Source organism: Anomaloglossus baeobatrachus, chromosome 3, assembly GCF_048569485.1.
Source record: "Anomaloglossus baeobatrachus isolate aAnoBae1 chromosome 3, aAnoBae1.hap1, whole genome shotgun sequence".
NCBI classification, from domain to species: domain Eukaryota; kingdom Metazoa; phylum Chordata; class Amphibia; order Anura; family Aromobatidae; genus Anomaloglossus; species Anomaloglossus baeobatrachus.
In genome coordinates, this window is record NC_134355.1 from 491,852,585 (window position 1) to 491,873,614 (window position 21,030).

General features: G+C 40.5%; 1 protein-coding gene across 1 annotated transcript in view; it reads left to right on the plus strand.

Annotated features, from left to right (window-relative positions):
- Positions 1 to 21,030, plus strand: part of WDR49 (WD repeat domain 49) — a 306,857-nt gene that overhangs the window by 175,529 nt on the left and 110,298 nt on the right. Inside the window, exons 10-11 of the mRNA XM_075338561.1 lie at positions 2,754 to 2,884; positions 8,095 to 8,193. Of these exons, the coding sequence (XP_075194676.1) occupies positions 2,754 to 2,884; positions 8,095 to 8,193 (230 nt within the window). The remainder of the gene's footprint in view (positions 1 to 2,753; positions 2,885 to 8,094; positions 8,194 to 21,030) is intronic.

The window sequence follows — 21,030 nt, forward strand, 5'->3', positions numbered from 1 at the left end:
GCTGAGCGGGGAAGTGTGGGCTTCCTGCACGTAACTAAGATAAACATCGGGTTACTAACCAAAGCTTGGATACCCGATGTTTATCTTGGTTACCAGCTTCTGGCAGGCTGCCAGCGATGGCTCCTGCACACTGTAGCTGTAAAAAGCCCTGCTTTTTGCTGCTAGAACCGTTCTCGAACGTATCTAGAACTATCGAGCTTTTGCAAAAAGCTCGAGTTCTAGTTCGATCTCGAACAGCCCCCAAAATCACTCGAGCCCCGAACTGGAGAACCTCGAACCACGAACCGCTCTCAACTCTATTTATGATGTGGTTTCAGTGTGTTTTTTCACACGATTTACAGATTTCATGCAGAAATTTGTTGCAGACCACATCTGCGGTTTTAACATGGTTTTCTGCCAGAAGATGCAGATTTGGTGCAGAAATGTCTGCTACAAATTTCTGAAACAAATCTGCATCTCCTAACAGAAAAACACACCAACGCCGAATATGTTTATGGTGCGATTTCGGCACGTCTTTTTGCCCAGAGATGCAGATTTGATGCAGAAATGTCTGAACTAAACCATTCTTCCATAGTATCTCTGGCAGTATATTTAGGGTCATTGCCCCGCTGAAGGTGAACCTGTGCCCCAGTCTCAATTATTTTGCAGCCTCTAACAGATTTTTCTCCAGCTTTGCTCTATATTTAGCTCCAATCACCTTCCCATCAACTCTGACCAACTTCCCTGTTCCTGCTGAAGAACTACATAATAGCTAATAAAAGCAAAAATGGCTTTTTTCTTGCCACTCTTCCATAAAGGCCAGATTTGTGTGGTGTGCCGCCCCCACGTCAGTAGCAGCCGGGCTGCTCGGATCCGGATCCACAGTGGCTCGAGGGATTTCCAGACCGGGGGGTCGTGCAGACACTCAAATAAAAAGGGGACGTATATGTACAGGATTGCTGCAAGTACTTCGTGATGCCACCCACGGTGTGTGGTGAGATGTAGCACCACCGCTGCGGTTGGGGAGCACCCGGAGGTGATGGGACAGCAGCTTGATGTTAACCCCTCTGTGGGTAGGGATGGATGCCCTGGGGCTCAGTATCCAGAACACAGGTAGTGATGTAGGCCAGAGATGGCACACCGTACCGGACCGGGGAGTGTTGGTGTACTCACTGTGGAATAATTGCACACAAGTCCGTTGGTAAACCAAGGTGTCAGAGGATGGCTGCCATGTCTGGGTGTACTCGGGTCCCACACCCGGGCTGGTGTACCGATGTCCCTTCCTCCGGCACTCTGCAATTTTCTTGTGTTGATTTAACCCATGTGGAATGGGAGAAATCCGTTCCTGGTGTCTTGTGTACCTGAGGAGCCATTGCCCGCGAACACTGACCCTTGGGATTTCAGTGGGTGACTTTGGATGCCCTATCCCCCGCGGTGGGCTGCCGGTTCGCTCTATCTGGGCTAAACTTCTGGAGCTAGGCTTGAAACCTGCCCCCGGCCTGGTGAATTAGAGAAGGGGCTTGCAACCGTCTTCTAACTAGGGTCCAGGTACCCCACGTGTGGACGATTTCCGGACCGGATCTCTGCTGTCGGTACCAGCTGTCCCGGTCCACTCTGGATCTCCCGCGACCGTAATCTCGTCTCCTTTGGACACGGTCCACTGCTTGTCACCTAGCCAGGAGACCAGGGCGACTACCCTGTCTACCCTCACTAGGCTCAGCTTTTCTCTTGACAGTCTGTCACTGTCACTCCTCTCCACTTGACCTCTAACTTCAAACTCTAAACTGATCTCATCTGACTTTTTCCCGCCCCCGGATCCTCAAAACCCCTAGGTGGGTGCTCCCAATCTGACTGGTCCTGCCCACTGGTGTGTCCTTATTACCCTAGGGGGGGTGGCTAGGATTTTGTGGCTGGTGGAACCTTGTGTGGGAAGGTGTTATGTAGGGTGTAATGTACCTCTGTGACCACCTGGCGGCGCCAGGGCGTCACAGTAGTATACGACTAATAGTTGTCAATGGACAGATTCTCCCACCTGAGCTGTGGATCTCTGCAGTGAACATGGGCCTCTTGGCTGCTTCTCTACTTAGTGCCCTCCTTGCTTGTGATGTCAGTTTAGGTGGACGGCCATATCTTAGTAGATTTGCAGTTGTGCAATACTCCTTCCTTTATGTATGATGGAGTGAACAGTGCTCCGTGAGATGTTCAGAGCTTGGGCTATAATTATTTTATAACTTGACCCTCCTTTACTGTTCTCCACAACTTTATCCCTGACCTGCCTGATGTGTTCCCTGTTTTTATACAAACCTCTCAGGCCTCCAAATACCATCTGTAGCCATATTGAGAATAAATTACATACAGGTGGATGCAATTTACTAATTATTTGACTTCTGGAGGCAATTGGTCACTCAGTATTTTATTTAGGGGTATCTTACTACATAGAGCTACATACAAATGAAAGTCACAGTTTTAAGATTTATATTTTTTTAAAATATTTAGGAAATCATGTATCTTTTCTTTAACACTTTACAAATACTCGCTACTATGTTTTGGTATGTCACATAAAATTTCAATAAAAAACATTTACGTTTATGTGTAACATTTTTCTTTTTTCTTTAAAGTTCACGGGATAGGAATACTTATATATACAGTATGTATGTATGTATGTATATATATATATATATATATATATATATATACTGTATATGTACTGTAGATGTACATATCTGCATACATTATATTTAATTTCTTTTTATATATGTTTTATTCTCATTAAGGATCATTACAGTCTTCCGGGTGAACAGTTTCACCCAATACCTTGTCCAGCCTTCAGAATGGAAAGGAGGCGTACAGCACCTTGATGACATCTTATGTGCGGCCTTCTTGCCACCTCAAAGCCTAGTCACAGGTAAGGATTTTTCTGTGTAGTTTATATACAATCTGAGGTACTTGTTTTCTGACACATTGTAGAAATAACTAGAATAAAAGTAGTAGCAAATAAATAAGTAAATAAAAAAATCAATAATAAATAAAAAAAGGAATAATAAATTACTCATCAAAGTAAATGAATCATTCAGAACATCCAAACATGATTTGTTTGTAACCTGGGGACTCGATATACAAATAAGTCCTAAATTATTAATATTGCAGCCCTCATGCTGAACCCTATGCCCCAAGGGTTTGCAATCTTTTACACAAAATGTCACAAGAAATGTGGAAAGTCTCCAGTACCAACTATCAGTCCATGATCGGTGTTACAATACGTTTTTCTTGTATTACATCCCAATTTAGAAAAGCAAAAAGAAAAAAAGGTCCAATATTAAAACAATATTAAAATCAGAAATGTTCATGCCTCGCTGCTGTTCGGTGAAATTACAGCTTTTAACTAATGAATTTATTCATATATGACAGCTAGGTAAAATACACCCTGGCACTATTCAGCACATAATTCCCCAAGAAATTAAATGAAAGGGAAGAACACTTCAGCTTTTGGAGACACAAAGAATACATTATTTACTATCCCAGACAGAAGCTTCATTTATCTGCAGACATTAATCAAATACAATAGCACAAAAAATAAAAAAAACTGTCAGTAATGGGAAAAAAGAAAATAGGTTGTTACTTTCCAAATTATGAAAATGAGAAACTTAAAACATTCCATGACGACAGGTGTAGTTGAGCTGACTTTGTCGATGTAGAACAGATGGGTTTGACAAGTAACTTATTACATGAAGTTAGTTATGATTTTCCATATGAAAGCAGATAAGCAATATGGTAAGGAGACTCTCCAGGTAAGTTATACACTGTGTGATGGCTAGTGCAGAGCAACAGGGGGCGATAGATGACAAAGGGATTCAAAGAACACTAATGTAATAATAGTGAGGCATTGTCACGTGTATGTTTTCTGCTGTGTGGTTAGTGTGTCTTCCAGGATATGGTTGCTTTAAGTCTCCCATATACAATTAGACTAAAGGTGGCTGGACTCGCCAATAATGGTGGGATTGTGCGACAGTCTAATATGTATGGGGGAGAAGGATCCGTTTTACTGAACTTCACCGGCCACAAAGCGATAGTGTTGGCCCCCTTAAAAATAGTCTTGGTGAAATGGTGGAAGGAGATGAGGGTAAAGCCAACCTGCTGAATGACTTTTTTTCTACGGTTTTTATACAAGAAAATGCCATGGCAGATGACATGACCAGTGATACCATAAATTCACCCTTGAATATTACCTGCTTAGCCCAGCAGGAAGTACGCCGCCGCCTCGAAATCACTAAGGTTGACAAATCTCCGGGCCCGGATGGCATACACCCCAGAGTACTACAGGAATTGAGTTCTGTGATAGATAGACCATTATTTTTAATCTTCTCAGATTCCTTAATAACAGGGTCGGTACCGCAAGACTGGCGCATAGCAAATGTGGTGCCAATATTCAAAAAGGGGACAAAAACTGAGCCGGGAAATTATAGGCCGGTAAGTTTAACCTCTACGGTTGTTAAAATCCTTGAGGGTTTCTTGAGAGATGCTATACTGGAGTATCTCAAGAAAAATAACCTTATGACAGAGTATCAACATGGGTTTATGAGGGATCGATCCTGTCAAACTAATTTGATCAGCTTCTATGAAGAGGTAAGTTCAAGCCTGGACCAGGGAAATGCAGTGGATGTTGTGTATATGGACTTTTCAAAAGCTTTTGATACGGTGCCACACAAAAGGTTGGTACATAAAATGAGAATAATGGGGATAGGGGAAAATATGTGTAACTGGGTTAAAAACTGGCTCAGTGATAGGAAACAAAGGGTGGTTATTAATTTTACGTACTCGGACTGGGTCTCAGTTCATAGTGGGGTACCACAGGGGTCAGTATTGGGCCCGCTTCTTTTCAACATATTTATAAATGACCTTGTTGGGGGCATGCGGAGTAGAATTTCAATATTTGCAGATGATACTAAACTCTGCAGGGTAATCAATACAGAGGAGGATAATTTTATATTACAGGGAGATTTATGTAAATTGGAGGATTGGGCTGAGAAGGGGCAATTGAAGTTTAATGTAGATAAATGTAAGGTCATGCACTTGGGTAGAGGAAATAACATTTATGATTATGTACTTAATTGTAGAACACTGGGTAAAACAGACACAGAAAAAGACTTGGGTGTATGGGTGGATGGTAAACTTCACTTTAGTGGACAGTGTCAGGCAGCTGCTGCCAGGGCTAATAAAATAATGGGATGTATTAAAAGAGGTATAAGTGTTCATGAAAAAAATATAGTTCTACCTCTGTACAAGTCACTAGTGCGACCGCACTTAGACTACTGTGTACAATTCTGGTCACCGATATATAAGAAGGACATAGCTGAACTGGAGAGGGTGCAGAGACGAGCCACCAAGATTATTAGAGGAATGGGTGGGCTGCAATACCAAGACAGGTTATTAAACTTGGGGTTATTTAGTTTGGAAAAACGAAGGCTTAGGGGGGATCTAATCACAATGTATAAATATATGAGGGGACAGTACAGAGACCTTTCCAAAGATCTTTTTACACCTAGGCCTGTGACTGGAACACGGGGGCATCCACTACGTCTTGAGGAAAGAAGGTTTAATCATAATCACAGACGAGGATTCTTTACTGTACGAGCAGTGAGACTATGGAACTCTCTGCCGCATGATGTTGTAATGAATGATTCACTACTAACATTTAAGCAGAGCCTGGATGCCTTTCTTGAAAAATTTAATATTACCAGTTATGTATATTAGATTTTATGACAGGGTATTGATCCAGGGAACTAGTCTGATTGCCGGATGTGGAGTCAGGAAGGAAATTTTTTCCCCATTGGAACTTGTTTGCCACATTGGGGTTTTTTTGCCTTCCTCTGGATCAACATGTTAGGCTACGGGTTGAACTAGATGGACTTAGAGTCTCCCTTCAACCTTAAAAACTATGATACTATGAACTATGAACTATGATACTTGTTTTTTCTCCTTGGAGATCAGCTGCTGTGACAGAAGTCTGGCGTCTCTCACATAGAGAGCACAAGAGCGCTTAGCTGTCAGTTATCTAATATGTATGGGGGTCCTTATCCACTAGCAATGAAGTAAGGCAGAAAGCTAACACCAGAAGGCAATAACTTACGTGCTCACCTTATTTCCAAATATTTTATTAAATATGTATATGGTGGAGAAAATAAGTATTGGATACACTGCCAATTTTGCCTGTTTTCCCACTTACAAAGAATAGAGGTCTGTAATTTTTATCATAGGTACACCTCAACTGTGACAGACAGAATAAAAAAAAACAGAAAATCACATTGTATGATAAAATTAATTTGCATTTTATTTAATTAAATAAGTATTTAATGCAATAGAAAAACACAACTTAAATGAAACCTGTCACCAGGTTTTTCCCTTCTGAGCTGGGGCCACCACCAGTGAGCCTTGTATACAGCATTCCAGAATACTGTATATAAGATTCCAGGCTGCTCTGTAGAATGTAAAATACACCTCCATAATACACACCTAGAGGGCGGTCCGATCCGATGGAAGTCGTTGCTCTCTATCTGGTGCCTCTTCCATCTTGTGATTGGTGTCTTCCTGCTCAGCCCTGTGTGCATGACACCTCCTGCATCATTCACACAGAGGCCTCCATTGTGCTCCTGTGCATGTGCACTTTGATCTGCCCTGCTGAGGGCAGAACAAAGTACTGTAATGTGCAGGCTCAAGGAAAGGTCAAAGACTGCTCGCATATGTGCTCTACAGCTGTCATTAACCACTCATATTACTCCAATTGCCACCTCACCAGGGCAATCGGGGTGTGCCTGGTAAACTGCCAGGATTGACACATCTAATGTGATGTGCCAATTCAAGGCAGCTGCGGGCTGGTATTTTTAGGCTGGGGGGTGAATGTCCATAGCTCTTCCCATCCTGGTAATACTAGCCCTCTCCTATCTGCTTCACCATGGCTGGATATCAAAAATGGGAGGACCCTATATTTTTTCCCTTCTCTTTTAATATCCAGCCACTGTAAAGATTACAGGTGGGACTGCAGCTTGCACCTGTTGTTTTATTATTATTATTATTATTATTATTATTATCATTTATTCATTTTTACACTACTATACAGCAAACTGACTGCTACTAATCACAGATGCAGACACAGGATGGGGGCATGTACAGTCTGCAATCAATCACGGACATTAGCACAGACGGTGGGGAAGCAATGAATAGGTGTCACTCCCATCAACTAAGTCGATCACTCCCACTAACTTCTGGTCAACGGTACTGCAAGTATGCCTAGGCTATGTAGCTGTGGGTGTCAGATCTTAGTGCATGCGCACTGCTGAGCAGAGTGTGTGTATACCAGATTTGAATTTATACAGAAAGGCTGTGTGTATGTATAACAGATTCAATTGTATGTGTATAGCATATTTGTGTCTCTTTAGCATAGCTGGATGTGTATAGCATAACTGAGTGAGAATGCATAGCAGAGGTGAGTGTGAGTAACAGAGCTGAGTTTGTGTGTTCATAGCAGAGCTCAGTTTGGTGCTTCAGAGTTCATAGCAGAGCTCAGTTTGGTGCTTCAGAGTTGAGTGTGTCTGGCAGATTTAAGTATGTATAGTAGAGCAAACTGTATTTTGATATAACAGAGCTGTGTATGTATGTGTACACTGGGGGACATCATACTATGATTTCTGTACTGATGGGGTGCTTTGTGGGGGCATCATACACGGTTGCGAGCACTCTGGGATCATGAAAGGGGTACCATACTGTACTAATGGGCTACACTAGGAGCAATATTTCTGTGTGGACACATATAAAGGACTAGATGGGTAAAGTACAGGCTTAGTGTAAAATAATTGCCGAGGCACACTAATCGCAACACAGTATACTGTATATCCCTCTTACTTGTTTTCAAGGTTGGAAGGTATAAATATACAATCATATGATACCTATTGGGAGTTCAGTCATGAATCAAGTCATTTCTTCCATGATACCCATGTGAGATTGGTGTAATTTGATTTGGATTCTTGAAAATATAAACTATTTTGCATCGTATTGACTGATCTCCCTGTTGTACATAAGATCGGAATGCTTATTGCAGTCTTCCATCTTTTTCACACTCAGGTAGCTATGATGGAGAAATGGTCGTTTGGAACAACAATACAGAAAATGCATCCAAAAAACTTCATTCATGTCCTTCTAAAGCCCTGAGGTCCAAGTCTGGTAAGCATAACGAAGATTATATATTTATAAGAAAGCATTGACGCTACAAAACAAATTGCATCTTTGGCCATTCCATGGTAACGTTTTAGAAGTTCTGATGGATTACATTTTGAGTTCAAAATATTTTCATTGTTTGTTGTGTTCTGACCAGACCAACCCTTTCCTCCATACCTGAGGTGAGAAATTAATTTTAATAAAAGGCCCCAACAAAGACTGTGACTGTTGAGAAGGATCAAACTAGTAGGCTGAACTTAATTGTGCTCAATATTAAACTTTTCACTAACTACTGAGCAGAATTAAGTAGGTTGGAAATCTGTTAATCATGATACGATAATGTCATATTAACACATTCATGTGTCACTGTCCGAATATGGATCCCGATGTACGGCCAAGAGTGCAATGAGGAACCCTCATTTCCATATGAGGTAAAATAAAAAAAATTTTTTTGTCCAACTAAAGAAAAAAATTGAATTCTACACGAATGAGTTTTATATTGGCAAATTCCTCTATTGGACTTATGAGCAGTTGGGGGGTAAATTACATGCCTAATGATAGTTTCATAGTGTTTGTTGTTGAAGGTAGACTTAAGTCCATTGAGTTCAACCCATGACCTAACCTAACATGTTGATCTAGAGGAAGGCAAAAACAACCCCATATGACAGACGGAAAGCGCCACATTAGAGGAAAACTCCACATATCGCAATCAGACTAATTCCCTAGATCAACACCATCACAGAATCAGGTGCTCATAACCAGTAATGTCATATTTTTTAAGAAAGGCAACCAGGCCTCTCTTAAATTTTAGTAGTGAATTAAATATTATAACATTACAAGGCAGAGCGTTCCATAGTCTCACTGCTCTAACAGTAAAGAATCTGCATCTGTGATTATGATTAAATCTCCTTTCCTCTAACCGTAGTGGATGCCTCCTTGTCCCTACTGCAGGGCTAGGTGTAACAAGATCATTAGACAGATCTCTGTACTGTCCCCTCCTATTTTTGTCCATTGTAATAAGATCTCACCTAAGCCTTCGTTTTCCCAAACTGAATAGCCCCAAGTTTAATAACCGGTCTTGGTATTGCATTCCACCCATTCTTTTAATAACCTTGGTTGCTCTTCTCTTCACCCGCTCTAGGTCCTTTTTATGAACCAAAATTGTGCACAGTATTCTAAGTGGGATCACACTAGTGACTTGTACAGGGGTAAAACTACAGTTAGGTCCAGAAATATTTGGACAGTGACACAATTTTCGCGAGTTGGGCTCTGCATGCCACCACATTGGATTTGAAATGAAACCTCTACAACAGAATTCAAGTGCAGATTGTAACGTTTAATTTGAAGGTTTGAACAAAAATATCTGATAGAAATTGTAGGAATTGTACACATTTCTTTACAAACACTCCACATTTTAGGAGGTCAAAAGTAATTGGACAAATAAACCAAACCCAAACAAAATATTTTTATTTTCAATATTTTGTTGCGAATCCTTTGGAGGCAATCACTGCCTTAAGTCTGGAACCCATGGACATCACCAAACGCTGGGTTTCCTCCTTCTTAATGCTTTGCCAGGCCTTTACAGCCGCAGCCTTCAGGTCTTGCTTGTTTGTGGGTCTTTCCGTCTTAAGTCTGGATTTGAGCAAGTGAAATGCATGCTCAATTGGGTTAAGATCTGGTGATTGACTTGGCCATTGCAGAATGGTCCACTTTTTTGCACTCATTAACTCCTTGGTAGCTTTGGCTGTATGCTTGGGGTCATTGTCCATCTGTACTATGAAGCGCCGTCCGATCAACTTTGCAGCATTTGGCTGAATCTGGGCTGAAAGTATATCCCGGTACACTTCAGAATTCATCCGGCTACTCTTGTCTGCTGTTATGTCATCAATAAACACAAGTGACCCAGTGCCATTGAAAGCCATGCATGCCCATGCCATCACGTTGCCTCCACCATGTTTTACAGAGGATGTGGTGTGCCTTGGATCATGTGCCATTCCCTTTCTTCTCCAAACTTTTTTCTTCCCATCATTCTGGTACAGGTTGATCTTTGTCTCATCTGTCCATAGAATACTTTTCCAGAACTGAGCTGGCTTCATGAGGTGTTTTTCAGCAAATTTAACTCTGGCCTGTCTATTTTTGGAATTGATGAATGGTTTGCATCTAGATGTGAACCCTTTGTATTTACTTTCATGGAGTCTTCTCTTTACTGTTGACTTAGAGACAGATATACCTACTTCACTGAGAGTGTTCTGGACTTCAGTTGATGTTGTGAACGGGTTCTTCTTCACCAAAGAAAGTATGCGGCGATCATCCATCACTGTTGTCATCCGTGGACGCCCATGCCTTTTTGAGTTCCCAAGCTCACCAGTCAATTCCTTTTTTCTCAGAATGTACCCGACTGTTGATTTTGCTACTCCAAGCATGTCTGCTATCTCTCTGATGGATTTTTTCTTTTTTTCAGCCTCAGGATGTTCTGCTTCACCTCAATTGAGAGTTCCTTAGACCGCATGTTGTCTGGTCACAGCAACAGCTTCCAAATGCAAAACCACACACTTGTAATCAACCCCAGACCTTTTAACTACTTCATTGATTACAGGTTAATGAGGGAGACGCCTTCAGAGTTAATTGCAGCCCTTAGAGTCCCTTGTCCAATTACTTTTGGTCCCTTTAAAAAGAGGAGGCTATGCATTACAGAGCTATGATTCCTAAACCCTTTCTCCGATTTGGATGTGAAAACTCTCATATTGCAGCTGGGAGTGTGCACTTTCAGCCCATATTATATATATAATTGTATTTCTGAACATGTTTTTGTAAACAGCTAAAATAACAAAACTTGTGTCACTGTCCAAATATTTCTGGACCTAACTGTATGTTCTTCTCATGAGCATCTATGCATGTTTTAATGCATCCCATTAGTTTATTAGCCTTGGCAATAGCTGCCTAACATTGATCAGTAAATTTGAGTTTGACGTCCACCCATACACCCAAGTCTTTTTCAGTAACCGTTTTACCCAGTGTTTTACATTTGAGTACATAGTTATAGATTTTATTTCCTCTCTCCAAGTGCATGACCTTACATTTATCGACATTCTCTATCTCTGGCACATACGTTTTTTACATATACGTAATTTGCTCCAAAGTCCTCTCGAAAAGGAGTAGTTTTCTGAGGGACATTTGGGTCCATGATTTGGACAGAATCTGTGCCTATCAGAGGTTATTTGCAATCCGGTAGACCAGTCCAACCTTACCTGAGTTTATTCCTGGATGAGATTTGCGGTGGATTTTTGAAGACCTCACCAATGGTCAGCTAATATATCACTGTAGTTTCCTGGTCCTGGGCATATAGGAGGATTTATATTTTCATTTTTTGTTGTGGAAATTTGGACAAACTTGGCATCTTGAGAGGAACAATCAACTCTAGTTTCTTATGTGCAGGTTTCTAAAGTTTCTTCTTTTCTTCTCCTCACCGCCTGAACTTTGTCGCGCCTATTCAAGCATTTAATGACGTTTTAATTCAGTAAGTGGCTCGTGTGTTTGTTTAAACTGTAATTGCGATATTCACTCAAAGGTGCATTATGGTTGTTTTTTCTAATTCCAATCAAGCAGCTGGTTTGTTCGCTGCCACAATATCCGTTTCCTGCTTCCGAGCTTAATTGAATAAAGAACCTGGTCAAGTACATTATAATTAATATAACGGTCCTTCTACATTAATTATGATGATGGTGTGCAGTAATGATTTGCATATTTCTTGCATATGCAGTGTACATGTTTCCACAATTAAACCGATATAATTAACTTCCCTGGCACTTATTAAAATGGATGAGATACTTCCATTTTGTTGCGGATTAACATAGACACTTTTATTACTCGACTTGCAGCACATTAAAATATTAACATTGTACAAGGAAATAACATACTTATTTAAACAATTAACTTCTACGCAGTGTTTTGCTGCAGGTTAAATGTTATTTAATATGTTCACTATATGTCTCCATCACATGCAGTTAACATCACCATGTTCTACATGAAAACAGACTGGCTTACGCCTACTGGTTAATGGCACAAAGACTCAAAAAAATTGTATTATAACTCTTTCACAGCCCATTAAAGCAAAAAAAAAAAAAATTTAATTGTAAATGTAATTTTTATTTTATTTTATTTTTTTTTATTTAGAAAATCTGTAAGAAAGAATATAGGCATTAGATATTTATGAGCTTTTTTATTTAGATTTTCTTAAAAATATTTTTTTATTGAATTTTTTGGGTGAAAGGGGATAATAATACACACAAATAATTAACATATAGTAAAATAAACCAGGACAATAGGGAAGGGAAAGTGAAGGAAATAGTGAAGGGGAAAATTATAGAGGTAATATTTGTTCAGTTGACCTTATTTTATTTTTTATTTATTTTATGTAGATTTTAACCATTGAGTACATTTCACAATATTTCAAATCTAGTCTTATTTATTTTACACAATGTGATTCATTTTGAGATGCAAACATAATATAATGGTAATACTACAATGACAGTGAAGTAACCAATCTCTACTAAATTATATACAGTGCCCCTTTAGATACAGTAACTTCTGCAGAATTTCAGTAAGGTTCCAAATTTATATTTGAGACCTCTATAATTTATTGTATTGGGATTTTAAATTTAGGGTAAACATTATCTGGTGTCAGAGAGTGTCTGTCTTTGTCTCCGGCCAGCCAATGAGGTATGTACACCGTGTGCACAATTTGGAAATTTGTATTTTTAATTTTTAGTTTCATCATTGATTAACTACAGTGCTGTTGGTCAATTCAAAAGGTTAATAAATCTGAAACCTGAATATTTAAGAAAATTAAAGTGAGGTTTTTCTTTATTAGTAGATCATCTGTGTGTGCATAATTATTGGGCAACTATTAGTATGCAGAATTATTATACAAGTAAATAAACAAGTACTGTATATTTCATTTTATAAGATGCGTCACATTATAAAACGCACCCCAAATTTAGGGAAAAAAAAATGAAAAAAAATGAGGTCCATCTTATAATCTGGTGGTGTCTTACCAGAGGGGGGTGGCAGCGGTGGTAGAGCAGGATTGGACAAGGCAGGGGCGGTGCTGGAGTAGGGTTATGCTGCCGTCTGTGCAGTGAGTGTCTCAGATGCTCACTGAGGATGGCGGCACTGAGAAGCTCTGCTGCTCTGCACTGTAGGCTCTGCTGCGCTGCGGACGGTGAGGCAAAGGCCATCACCATGAATGTCGGCATTACGGGCTTAAAAGAAATGGTGCCCGGAGTCGGCACATGCGCAGATTGAGCTATGTGCATTTTTTTTACTCAACACCTTTTTGTGACCTTGTTGACTATTTGCATGGTTTTGTGATCATGCCACAATTTCTTAGCAATTTTAAGACTTTTAACAATGTTTAACTTTTCAATAGTAGCCTAATCTCTTTTTGCCCCATTGTACCTAAGGAAAACAAGTTGCCTTATACAAACCTTGATAAGAGGTATTGATATCCTTAGGCCGCATCCTCCCTCATTATACAAATACACATCACCTGATATGCTCCATCCAATAAGCATTCAAGGGTCATGATCCAGGCCGGTATCTGTCGGTGTGGTATCTCCCAGCTCCGGCCCGGTCATGTCACGGGTTATTTTCTCCCTGCATTGTTCCGGTTTATGGGACACTATATCTGGGTGCTGCACCTCTGGTTTAGTACCAGTGATAGTCTATGTCTCATAGTGTGTGTATCTGGCTCTGTAGGGGTACCCAATCTGTCCTGCCGTGCACCCTCTCCCATATGACCTTTCTCTGTCTTCTCTCAGCCTCGTCTCACTTGTCATTTGTAGTTTGGACTTCCCGGTACTTGACTTACACTCCCGTCCCCCACTGACTTAGTTCTGTCTCTCCTGACCCCTTTGCTTGCTTCTGACTCTGAGTTTGTTCTCCCCTCGTACATTGATTTGAATTCCTGTTGCTGACTCGCCTCTCTTACTACTCTGCTTCCACCTTGTCATACTACTCTGGGTCACGTCTTAGTACGGCATGACGTTACTCTGCTGCACTACTCCGGGCCACATCTTAGTGCAGCCTGATATCAAGTTTATAAAGTTTGGAGCTGGGAAATCTTCATAAAAATTATCATATGATTAACATATTCTCTTGTCTAATACTTGTGCCCACAGTGTACAATGGAGTCTCTCGGCCTTTGAACTTGGATATCCCTTTATGATAGTGGCAGCTTGTAACAGAAAATGACCAATGAAAATATAAGATGAAAATGCATAGTTGCCAAACTAATTAAAATACATAATTTGATTGGTTCTTACATTATTGCCCATATAGCAAATAAAGTGTGTGATCTATAAATGACGGCAAAAAGCTTGTTTCCTATTATTACTAAATCTTTTCTCTTTTTTTATTTCATCGGCACTTCGACTTGCAAAATGTTAGTGGTTTTGATTATTCCATAGCCTGGTGATTAGAACAAAAGGTCATGATAAAAGCTCATAAAAAAAAAACAGAACAAAAGACAAAATAGAGTATGACAGTTGCAATATTTTGTTGATACGTTCATGTAATCTTAATTTCTCTCACACTCCCGACAATCAGAATCAGGATATAAACACATAATATGTGTGCTAATTGGTCAGTAGTCAATAGAAAAGCTGTAAAACAAAAACAATATTTAAATCATTAATGAATTTAGTCATAACAATATTTGTATTTTAACCCCTTCACAATGGAGTAAATTTTAGTTTTTGCATTTTTGGTCCCCCCCCCTCTTTTTTATTTATCTGTCCACATAGACATATGAGAGCTTGTTTTTTGCGGAATGAGTTGTACTTTTGAATGACACTATTCATTTTTCCGCATAGAGTACTGGAAATCATGGAAAAAGTCAAAATGCAGAGAAATTGTGAAAAAAACAATTGTGACTTTTTTTGAGGGGGGGAATTGTTTTTAAGGTATACATTTTGTGGTAAAAATAACCTTGCAATATGATTCTCCTCATAAGTATGATTATGGTGATCCCAAACATGTCCACTTTTTTTATTAATATTTTAGTGGTGAAAAATATCTGAAGTTTAAAAAAAAAAAACAAATTGGGGATTGTGCTGACATTTTCCAAAACCTGTATCATTTTCATTTTACAGTCAATAGAGCTGTTATAGCTGACTTTTGCGGAGTGCAATTATGTGTTATTGATACCATGTTTGGATAGATATGACATTTTGATACAGCATTTTCTGTGATCTTGCAGTGACCAGAAAAACATAATTTTAGCATTTTTATTTTTTTTTAATGTGTTTACCAATAATTATTTTTATATTTTGATAGATCACACTTTTCTAAACACAATAATACCACATTTGTGTATTTTTTTATTTCTCTATTATCTTTGTTTTTAATGGAGAAAAAGGAAAGTGATTTGAACTTTTATGTTGTTTTGTTTTCAGAAATTTTTAAACTTTTTTCTTTTACTTTTCAATATTTTTAATAGTCCCTTTAGGGGACTTGAAGTGGTGATCGTCTGATCGCTTGTAGTATATATAGACAAATGCCATATATAGCAATAATGTGTCATTGCATATAATTTTTATATATTTTTTGTAAGCGAAATTCACTCTCTTCTATGCCTTCCAAAATCCAAATATTAAAATATGTTTTGCGATCTCGAGGAAATCAATATAGCACAGCCTTGTAGGGTGTACTAGACTTCTGCTTTATTAGCACATGTAAGTACTTTAAATAGGGTCAAAGACAAAGGAAATGTTCTCTCAAAACTATGGGCTGTAAGGGCATGAATAGAAATGTGAAACTTCCTCACCCATCGGTGTTGACCACTATACATTATAAGTAATAGGGTAAGATGGATACCTCATGCAAAAGATTAATTCTGTTCTCTCACATTTCTCCCTTTTGTGACCTATTATGTGTATTTCATGAGGCATATAAGCGCGCACTATCCGTGTTCTCGGGACTTTCATACTTGTTTCACGTCAGTTCCTTATTTATTTGGATGCCAATAATTATATCACAACAGTGGATCGCTTCTTGTTTGGGGTCTGTAATACACCGTGTTCAGAATTATTAGGCAAATGAGTATTTTGATCACATGATACTTTTTATACATGTTGTCCTACTCCAAGCTATATAGGCTTGAGAGCCAACTACAAAATTAAGTAAATCAGGTGATGTGCATCTCTGTAATGAGGAGGGGTGTGGTGTAATGACATCAACGCTCCATATAAGGTGTGCTTAAATATTAGGCAACTTCCTTTCCTTTGGCAAAATGGGTCAGAAGAGAGATTTGACAGGCTCTGAAAAGTCCAAAATTGTGAGATGTCTTGCAGAGGGATGCAGCAGTCTTGAAATTGCCAAACTTTTGAAGCGTGATCACCGAACAATCAAGCATTTCATGGCAAATAGTCAACAGAGTTGCAAGAAGCGTGTTGAGCAAAAAAGATGCAAAATAACTGGCCATGAATTGAGGAAAATCAAGCGTGAAGCTGCCAAGATGCCATTTGCCACCAGTTTGGCCATATTTCAGAGCTACAATGTTACTGGAGTATCAAAAAGCACAAGGTGTGCCATACTCAGGGACATGGCCAAGGTAAGGAAGGCTGAAAAACGAAAACCTTTGAACAAGAAACATAAGATAAAACGTCAAGACTGGGCCAAGAAGTATCTTAAGACTGATTTTTGAAAGGTTTTATGGACTGATAAAATGAGAGTGACTCTTGATGGGCCAGATGGATGGGCCAGAGGCTGAATCAGTAAAGGGCAGAGAGCTCCACTCCGACTCAGACGCCAGCAAGGTGGAGGCGGGGTACTGGTATGGGCTGGTATCATCAAAGATGACCTTGTGGGACCTTTTCGGGTTGAGGATGGAGGGAAGGTTCAACTCCCAGACCTACTGCCAGTTTCTGGAAGACAACTTCCTCAAGTAGTGGTACAGGATGAAGTCGGTGTCGTTCAAGAAAAACATGATTTTCATGCAGGACAATGCTCCATCACATGTATCCAACTACTCCACAGCGTGGCTGGCCAGTAAAGGTCTAAAAGATGAAAAAATAATGACATGGCCCCCTTGTTCACCTGATCTGAACCCCATAGAGAACCCGTGGCTACTCATAAAATGTGAGATCTACATGGAGGCAAAACAGTACACCTCTCGGAACAGTGTCTGGGAGGTTGTGGTGGCTGCTGCACACAATGTTGATTGTAAACAGATCAAGGAACTGACAGAATCTATGAATGGTAGACTGTTGAGTGTCATCATAAAGAAAGGTGGCTATATTAGTCACTAATTTTTTGGGGTTTTGTTTTTGCATGTCAGAAATATTTATTTCTAAATTTTGTGCAGTTATATTGGTTTACCCGGTGAAAATAAACAAGTGAGTTGGGGATATATTTGGTTTTTATTAAGTTGCCTAATCATTCTGCACAGTAATAGTTACCTGTAAAAACAGATATCCTCCTAAGATAGCCAAATCTAAAAAAAACCACTCCAACTTCCAAAAATATTAAGCTTTGATATTTATGAGTCTTTTTGTTTTTTTGAGAACATAGTTGTTGATCAATATTTAGAAATCCTCTAAAATACAACTTGGCTAATAATTCTGCACACGGTGTATACAACCAGGTGATCTTTAATATGGTTTTCCTTATACCTAGACTTGACTACCTTTTGTATAACACAGATTTGCACTTTTATGGCTATATATACACCAACAAACAAAACAATACCAAGTGCATACAGGTGTGTGTTATCCATGAAAGTCATTCGCTTACACTCTTGAACTAATCGGCTGGTTCAAGAAAGAGAATGTTTTTCTACTTTAAGTTCTTATTGTGTCATGTTCTTGTAATCATTTCTCCCTTATTTTGGCTATTTCCTATGTTTCTGCCCCAATTTGGAGATTCCCATAAAGCCATATATAGGATTTATTACTTTACATATCAGTCTTCTCTTCTTGTGAGATAATATAATATATTTGCTCACTCAAGCTTTCTTGCTTGTCTTTTTAGTACCACCCAGTCTCCCGGCTTGAGTTCATGTGCTCCTGACTAGTGATGGGCAAACCCGAACAGTAAAATTCGGGGTCTGTACCGAACACATAGTGTTCGTGCATTTGATCTCAAACACAAGCTTTTCTGAGAAGCTCATGTTACAGTTCAGGTCCAGTTCGGGTCCAGAGATGTAAAAAAAACCCCAAACACATTATTAAAAAGCATTACGATTATACTTACAGGTCCCGCAATGTGTCCTGCAGACTATGTCTCCCGGCCGCTTCTGCTTCCACATCTGATCATTGCTGTGCCCCCGGGTAACCACCATTGACTAAAGAACCTTCCATGACGTCATAGCCATGTGACCAGTCTGGTGTAAATGTTGTATAGACATTGCACACTATGAAGAAAAAGACATGGATCGCACATCCCAAAAAATACACTGAAAAATGAAATAGAACATGAGTTTCTTTGTTACCATTCAGATCAGATTGTATTAAGCCCACTGCCACGTCACGGCGAACCTCTTGAGTGGGTCCCTATTCTAAACCTTGTGGTGCGGCACTGTGCACTAACCACCGCTGCAGTGACAAAGTGCCAGCAAGGCTGGCAACCTGGTGCCTTACAGCACCCATGCTGCAAGGCGAAGCCCCCAAGGCTCCAGGCCGCACCGCACCACTAACACAACACCACCACAACAGCGGCCACCACACAGTACCAGCACACAGTGAGAAGAGCTGCGCAATCACCTCCCACTGGTTCTCATATGTGAACTGGGAGCAAAAAAGGCTGACCCCTCTTGCAGTCTCCTGCTGCTTAAAATCACCTGTGCCAAATGGGGGGAGTGCAGATCCAAGCAAACAGCAGAGGGGGATAGAATGTTGTATAACACACTATGAAGAAAAAGACATCGATCGCACATCCCAAAAAATACAATGATCGAAAGCCGTCAGGCAAAAACTTAAATAGAACATGAGGTTCTTTGTTACCATTCTGATCAGATTGTCTTTTTTTCTTTATAGTGTGTTATACAACATTCTATCCCCCGCTACTTTTCGGTTGTCTCTGCACTCCCCCCATTTGGCACAGGTGATTTTAATCAGCAGGAGACTGCAAGAGGGGTCAGCCTTTTTTTTCTCCCAGTTCACATATGGGAGCCAGTGATAGGTGAGTGCACAGCTCCTCTCACTGTAGGCTGGTACTGTGTGCTGGCCGCTATTGTGGTGGTGTTGTGTCAGTGTGGCCTGGAGCCATGGGGCTTCGCCTTTCAGCATGGGTGCTGTGAGGCACCAGGTCACCTGCCCTGCTGGCGCTTTGTCGCTGCAGCAGTGGTTAGTGCACAATGCCGCACTATAAGGTTTAGAATAGGGGCCCACTCAAGAGGTTCACCGTGACGTGGCAGTGGGCTTAATACAATCTGATCAGAATGGTAACAAAGAAGCTCATGTTCTATTTAATTTTTTGCCTGATGGCTTTAGATCATTGTATATTTTAGGATATACGATCCATGTCTTTTTCTTTATAGTGTATTGTACAGACATTGGCTTACAGACTGGTCACATGGCAATGACGTCATGAAAGGTTCTGTTAACTTCCGGGGGTATTCATTGCACTGATCATCACTCAGCAGTCTACAGCTGTTTTTGGTCATGTTCGCTGTGACTACAGGGTTCTCCCGAGTCCATGAGTCATGGACTTGATTGAACTTTGACTGTCACTGTACGAGTCTCGCATCGCATCACCCGACATGGCACACACTCTCCCGACAGGAGCGGGTTGGCTGCATGTATTTACTGTACATGCAGCTGAGGTGCTCCTGTCAGGAGAGTGTTAGGCCGTGCAGGATGATGCAATACGAGACTCGCACAAGTCATATGCAAGTGGAATCATACCCCCAGTGTCAGCCTGCTTCTCTCTCTGTAGAGACGCTTGTCTTTAAAGCGATGAAGCAGAGCTGACAATGCTCTCCCTGCTTCTCTCTCTGTAGAGACACTTATCTTTACAGAGCGATGAAGCAGAGCTGACAAAGCTCGCCCATCTTCTTGCTTTGTAGAGACACTTGTCTGTACAGAGTGAGGAAGCAGAGCTGACATTGCTCTAGCTGCTTCTCGTTTTGTAGAGACACTTGTCTGTACAGAGTGATGAAGCAGAGCTGACAATGTTCTACCTGCTTCTCGCTCTGTAGAGATACTTGTCTGTGCAGAGTGATGAAGCAGAGCTGATATTGCTCTCCTCCCTGCTCCTCTCTCTGTAGAGACACTTGTCTGTACAGAGTGATGAAGCAAAGCTAACATTGCTCTACCTGCTTCTAGCTCTGTAGAGACACTTGTCTAACTTGGCATGACACCATGAATCTCGGGCTTAGTACCAGCTGAGAGTAGAAAGCTGGTATTAACCCCTTAATTACCCAGTGTGCCACCGCCATCAAGGTCACTGGATGAGCCTGGTAAAGCGCCTGGAAATGGCACTAAGAAACAATGCACCATTTCCAGGGGTGGCTGTGGGCTGCGGTTTTTAGCGTGGGGGGCCCAGGACACTTGGGCCTTACCACTCTGAGAATCCAAGCCTCCAGCTGCCTGGCTTTACCTGACAGGCGATCAAAATATGGCGGGAGCTCACGCATTTTTTATTTTAATTATTTTTTCTGTATTTTGATTGCCAGCCGGTAAAGCCAGGCAGACGGGGGTGGCAGCCCATAGTCGTCCGCTTTATCTGCACTGAGAATCAAAAGTACTGCAGAGTGCTACGTCATTTTTTAAAATTATTTATTTATTTTACACTACTATATGTGTGAGGGACCCAATCACAGTCACTGTCACGCAGAATGGGCAT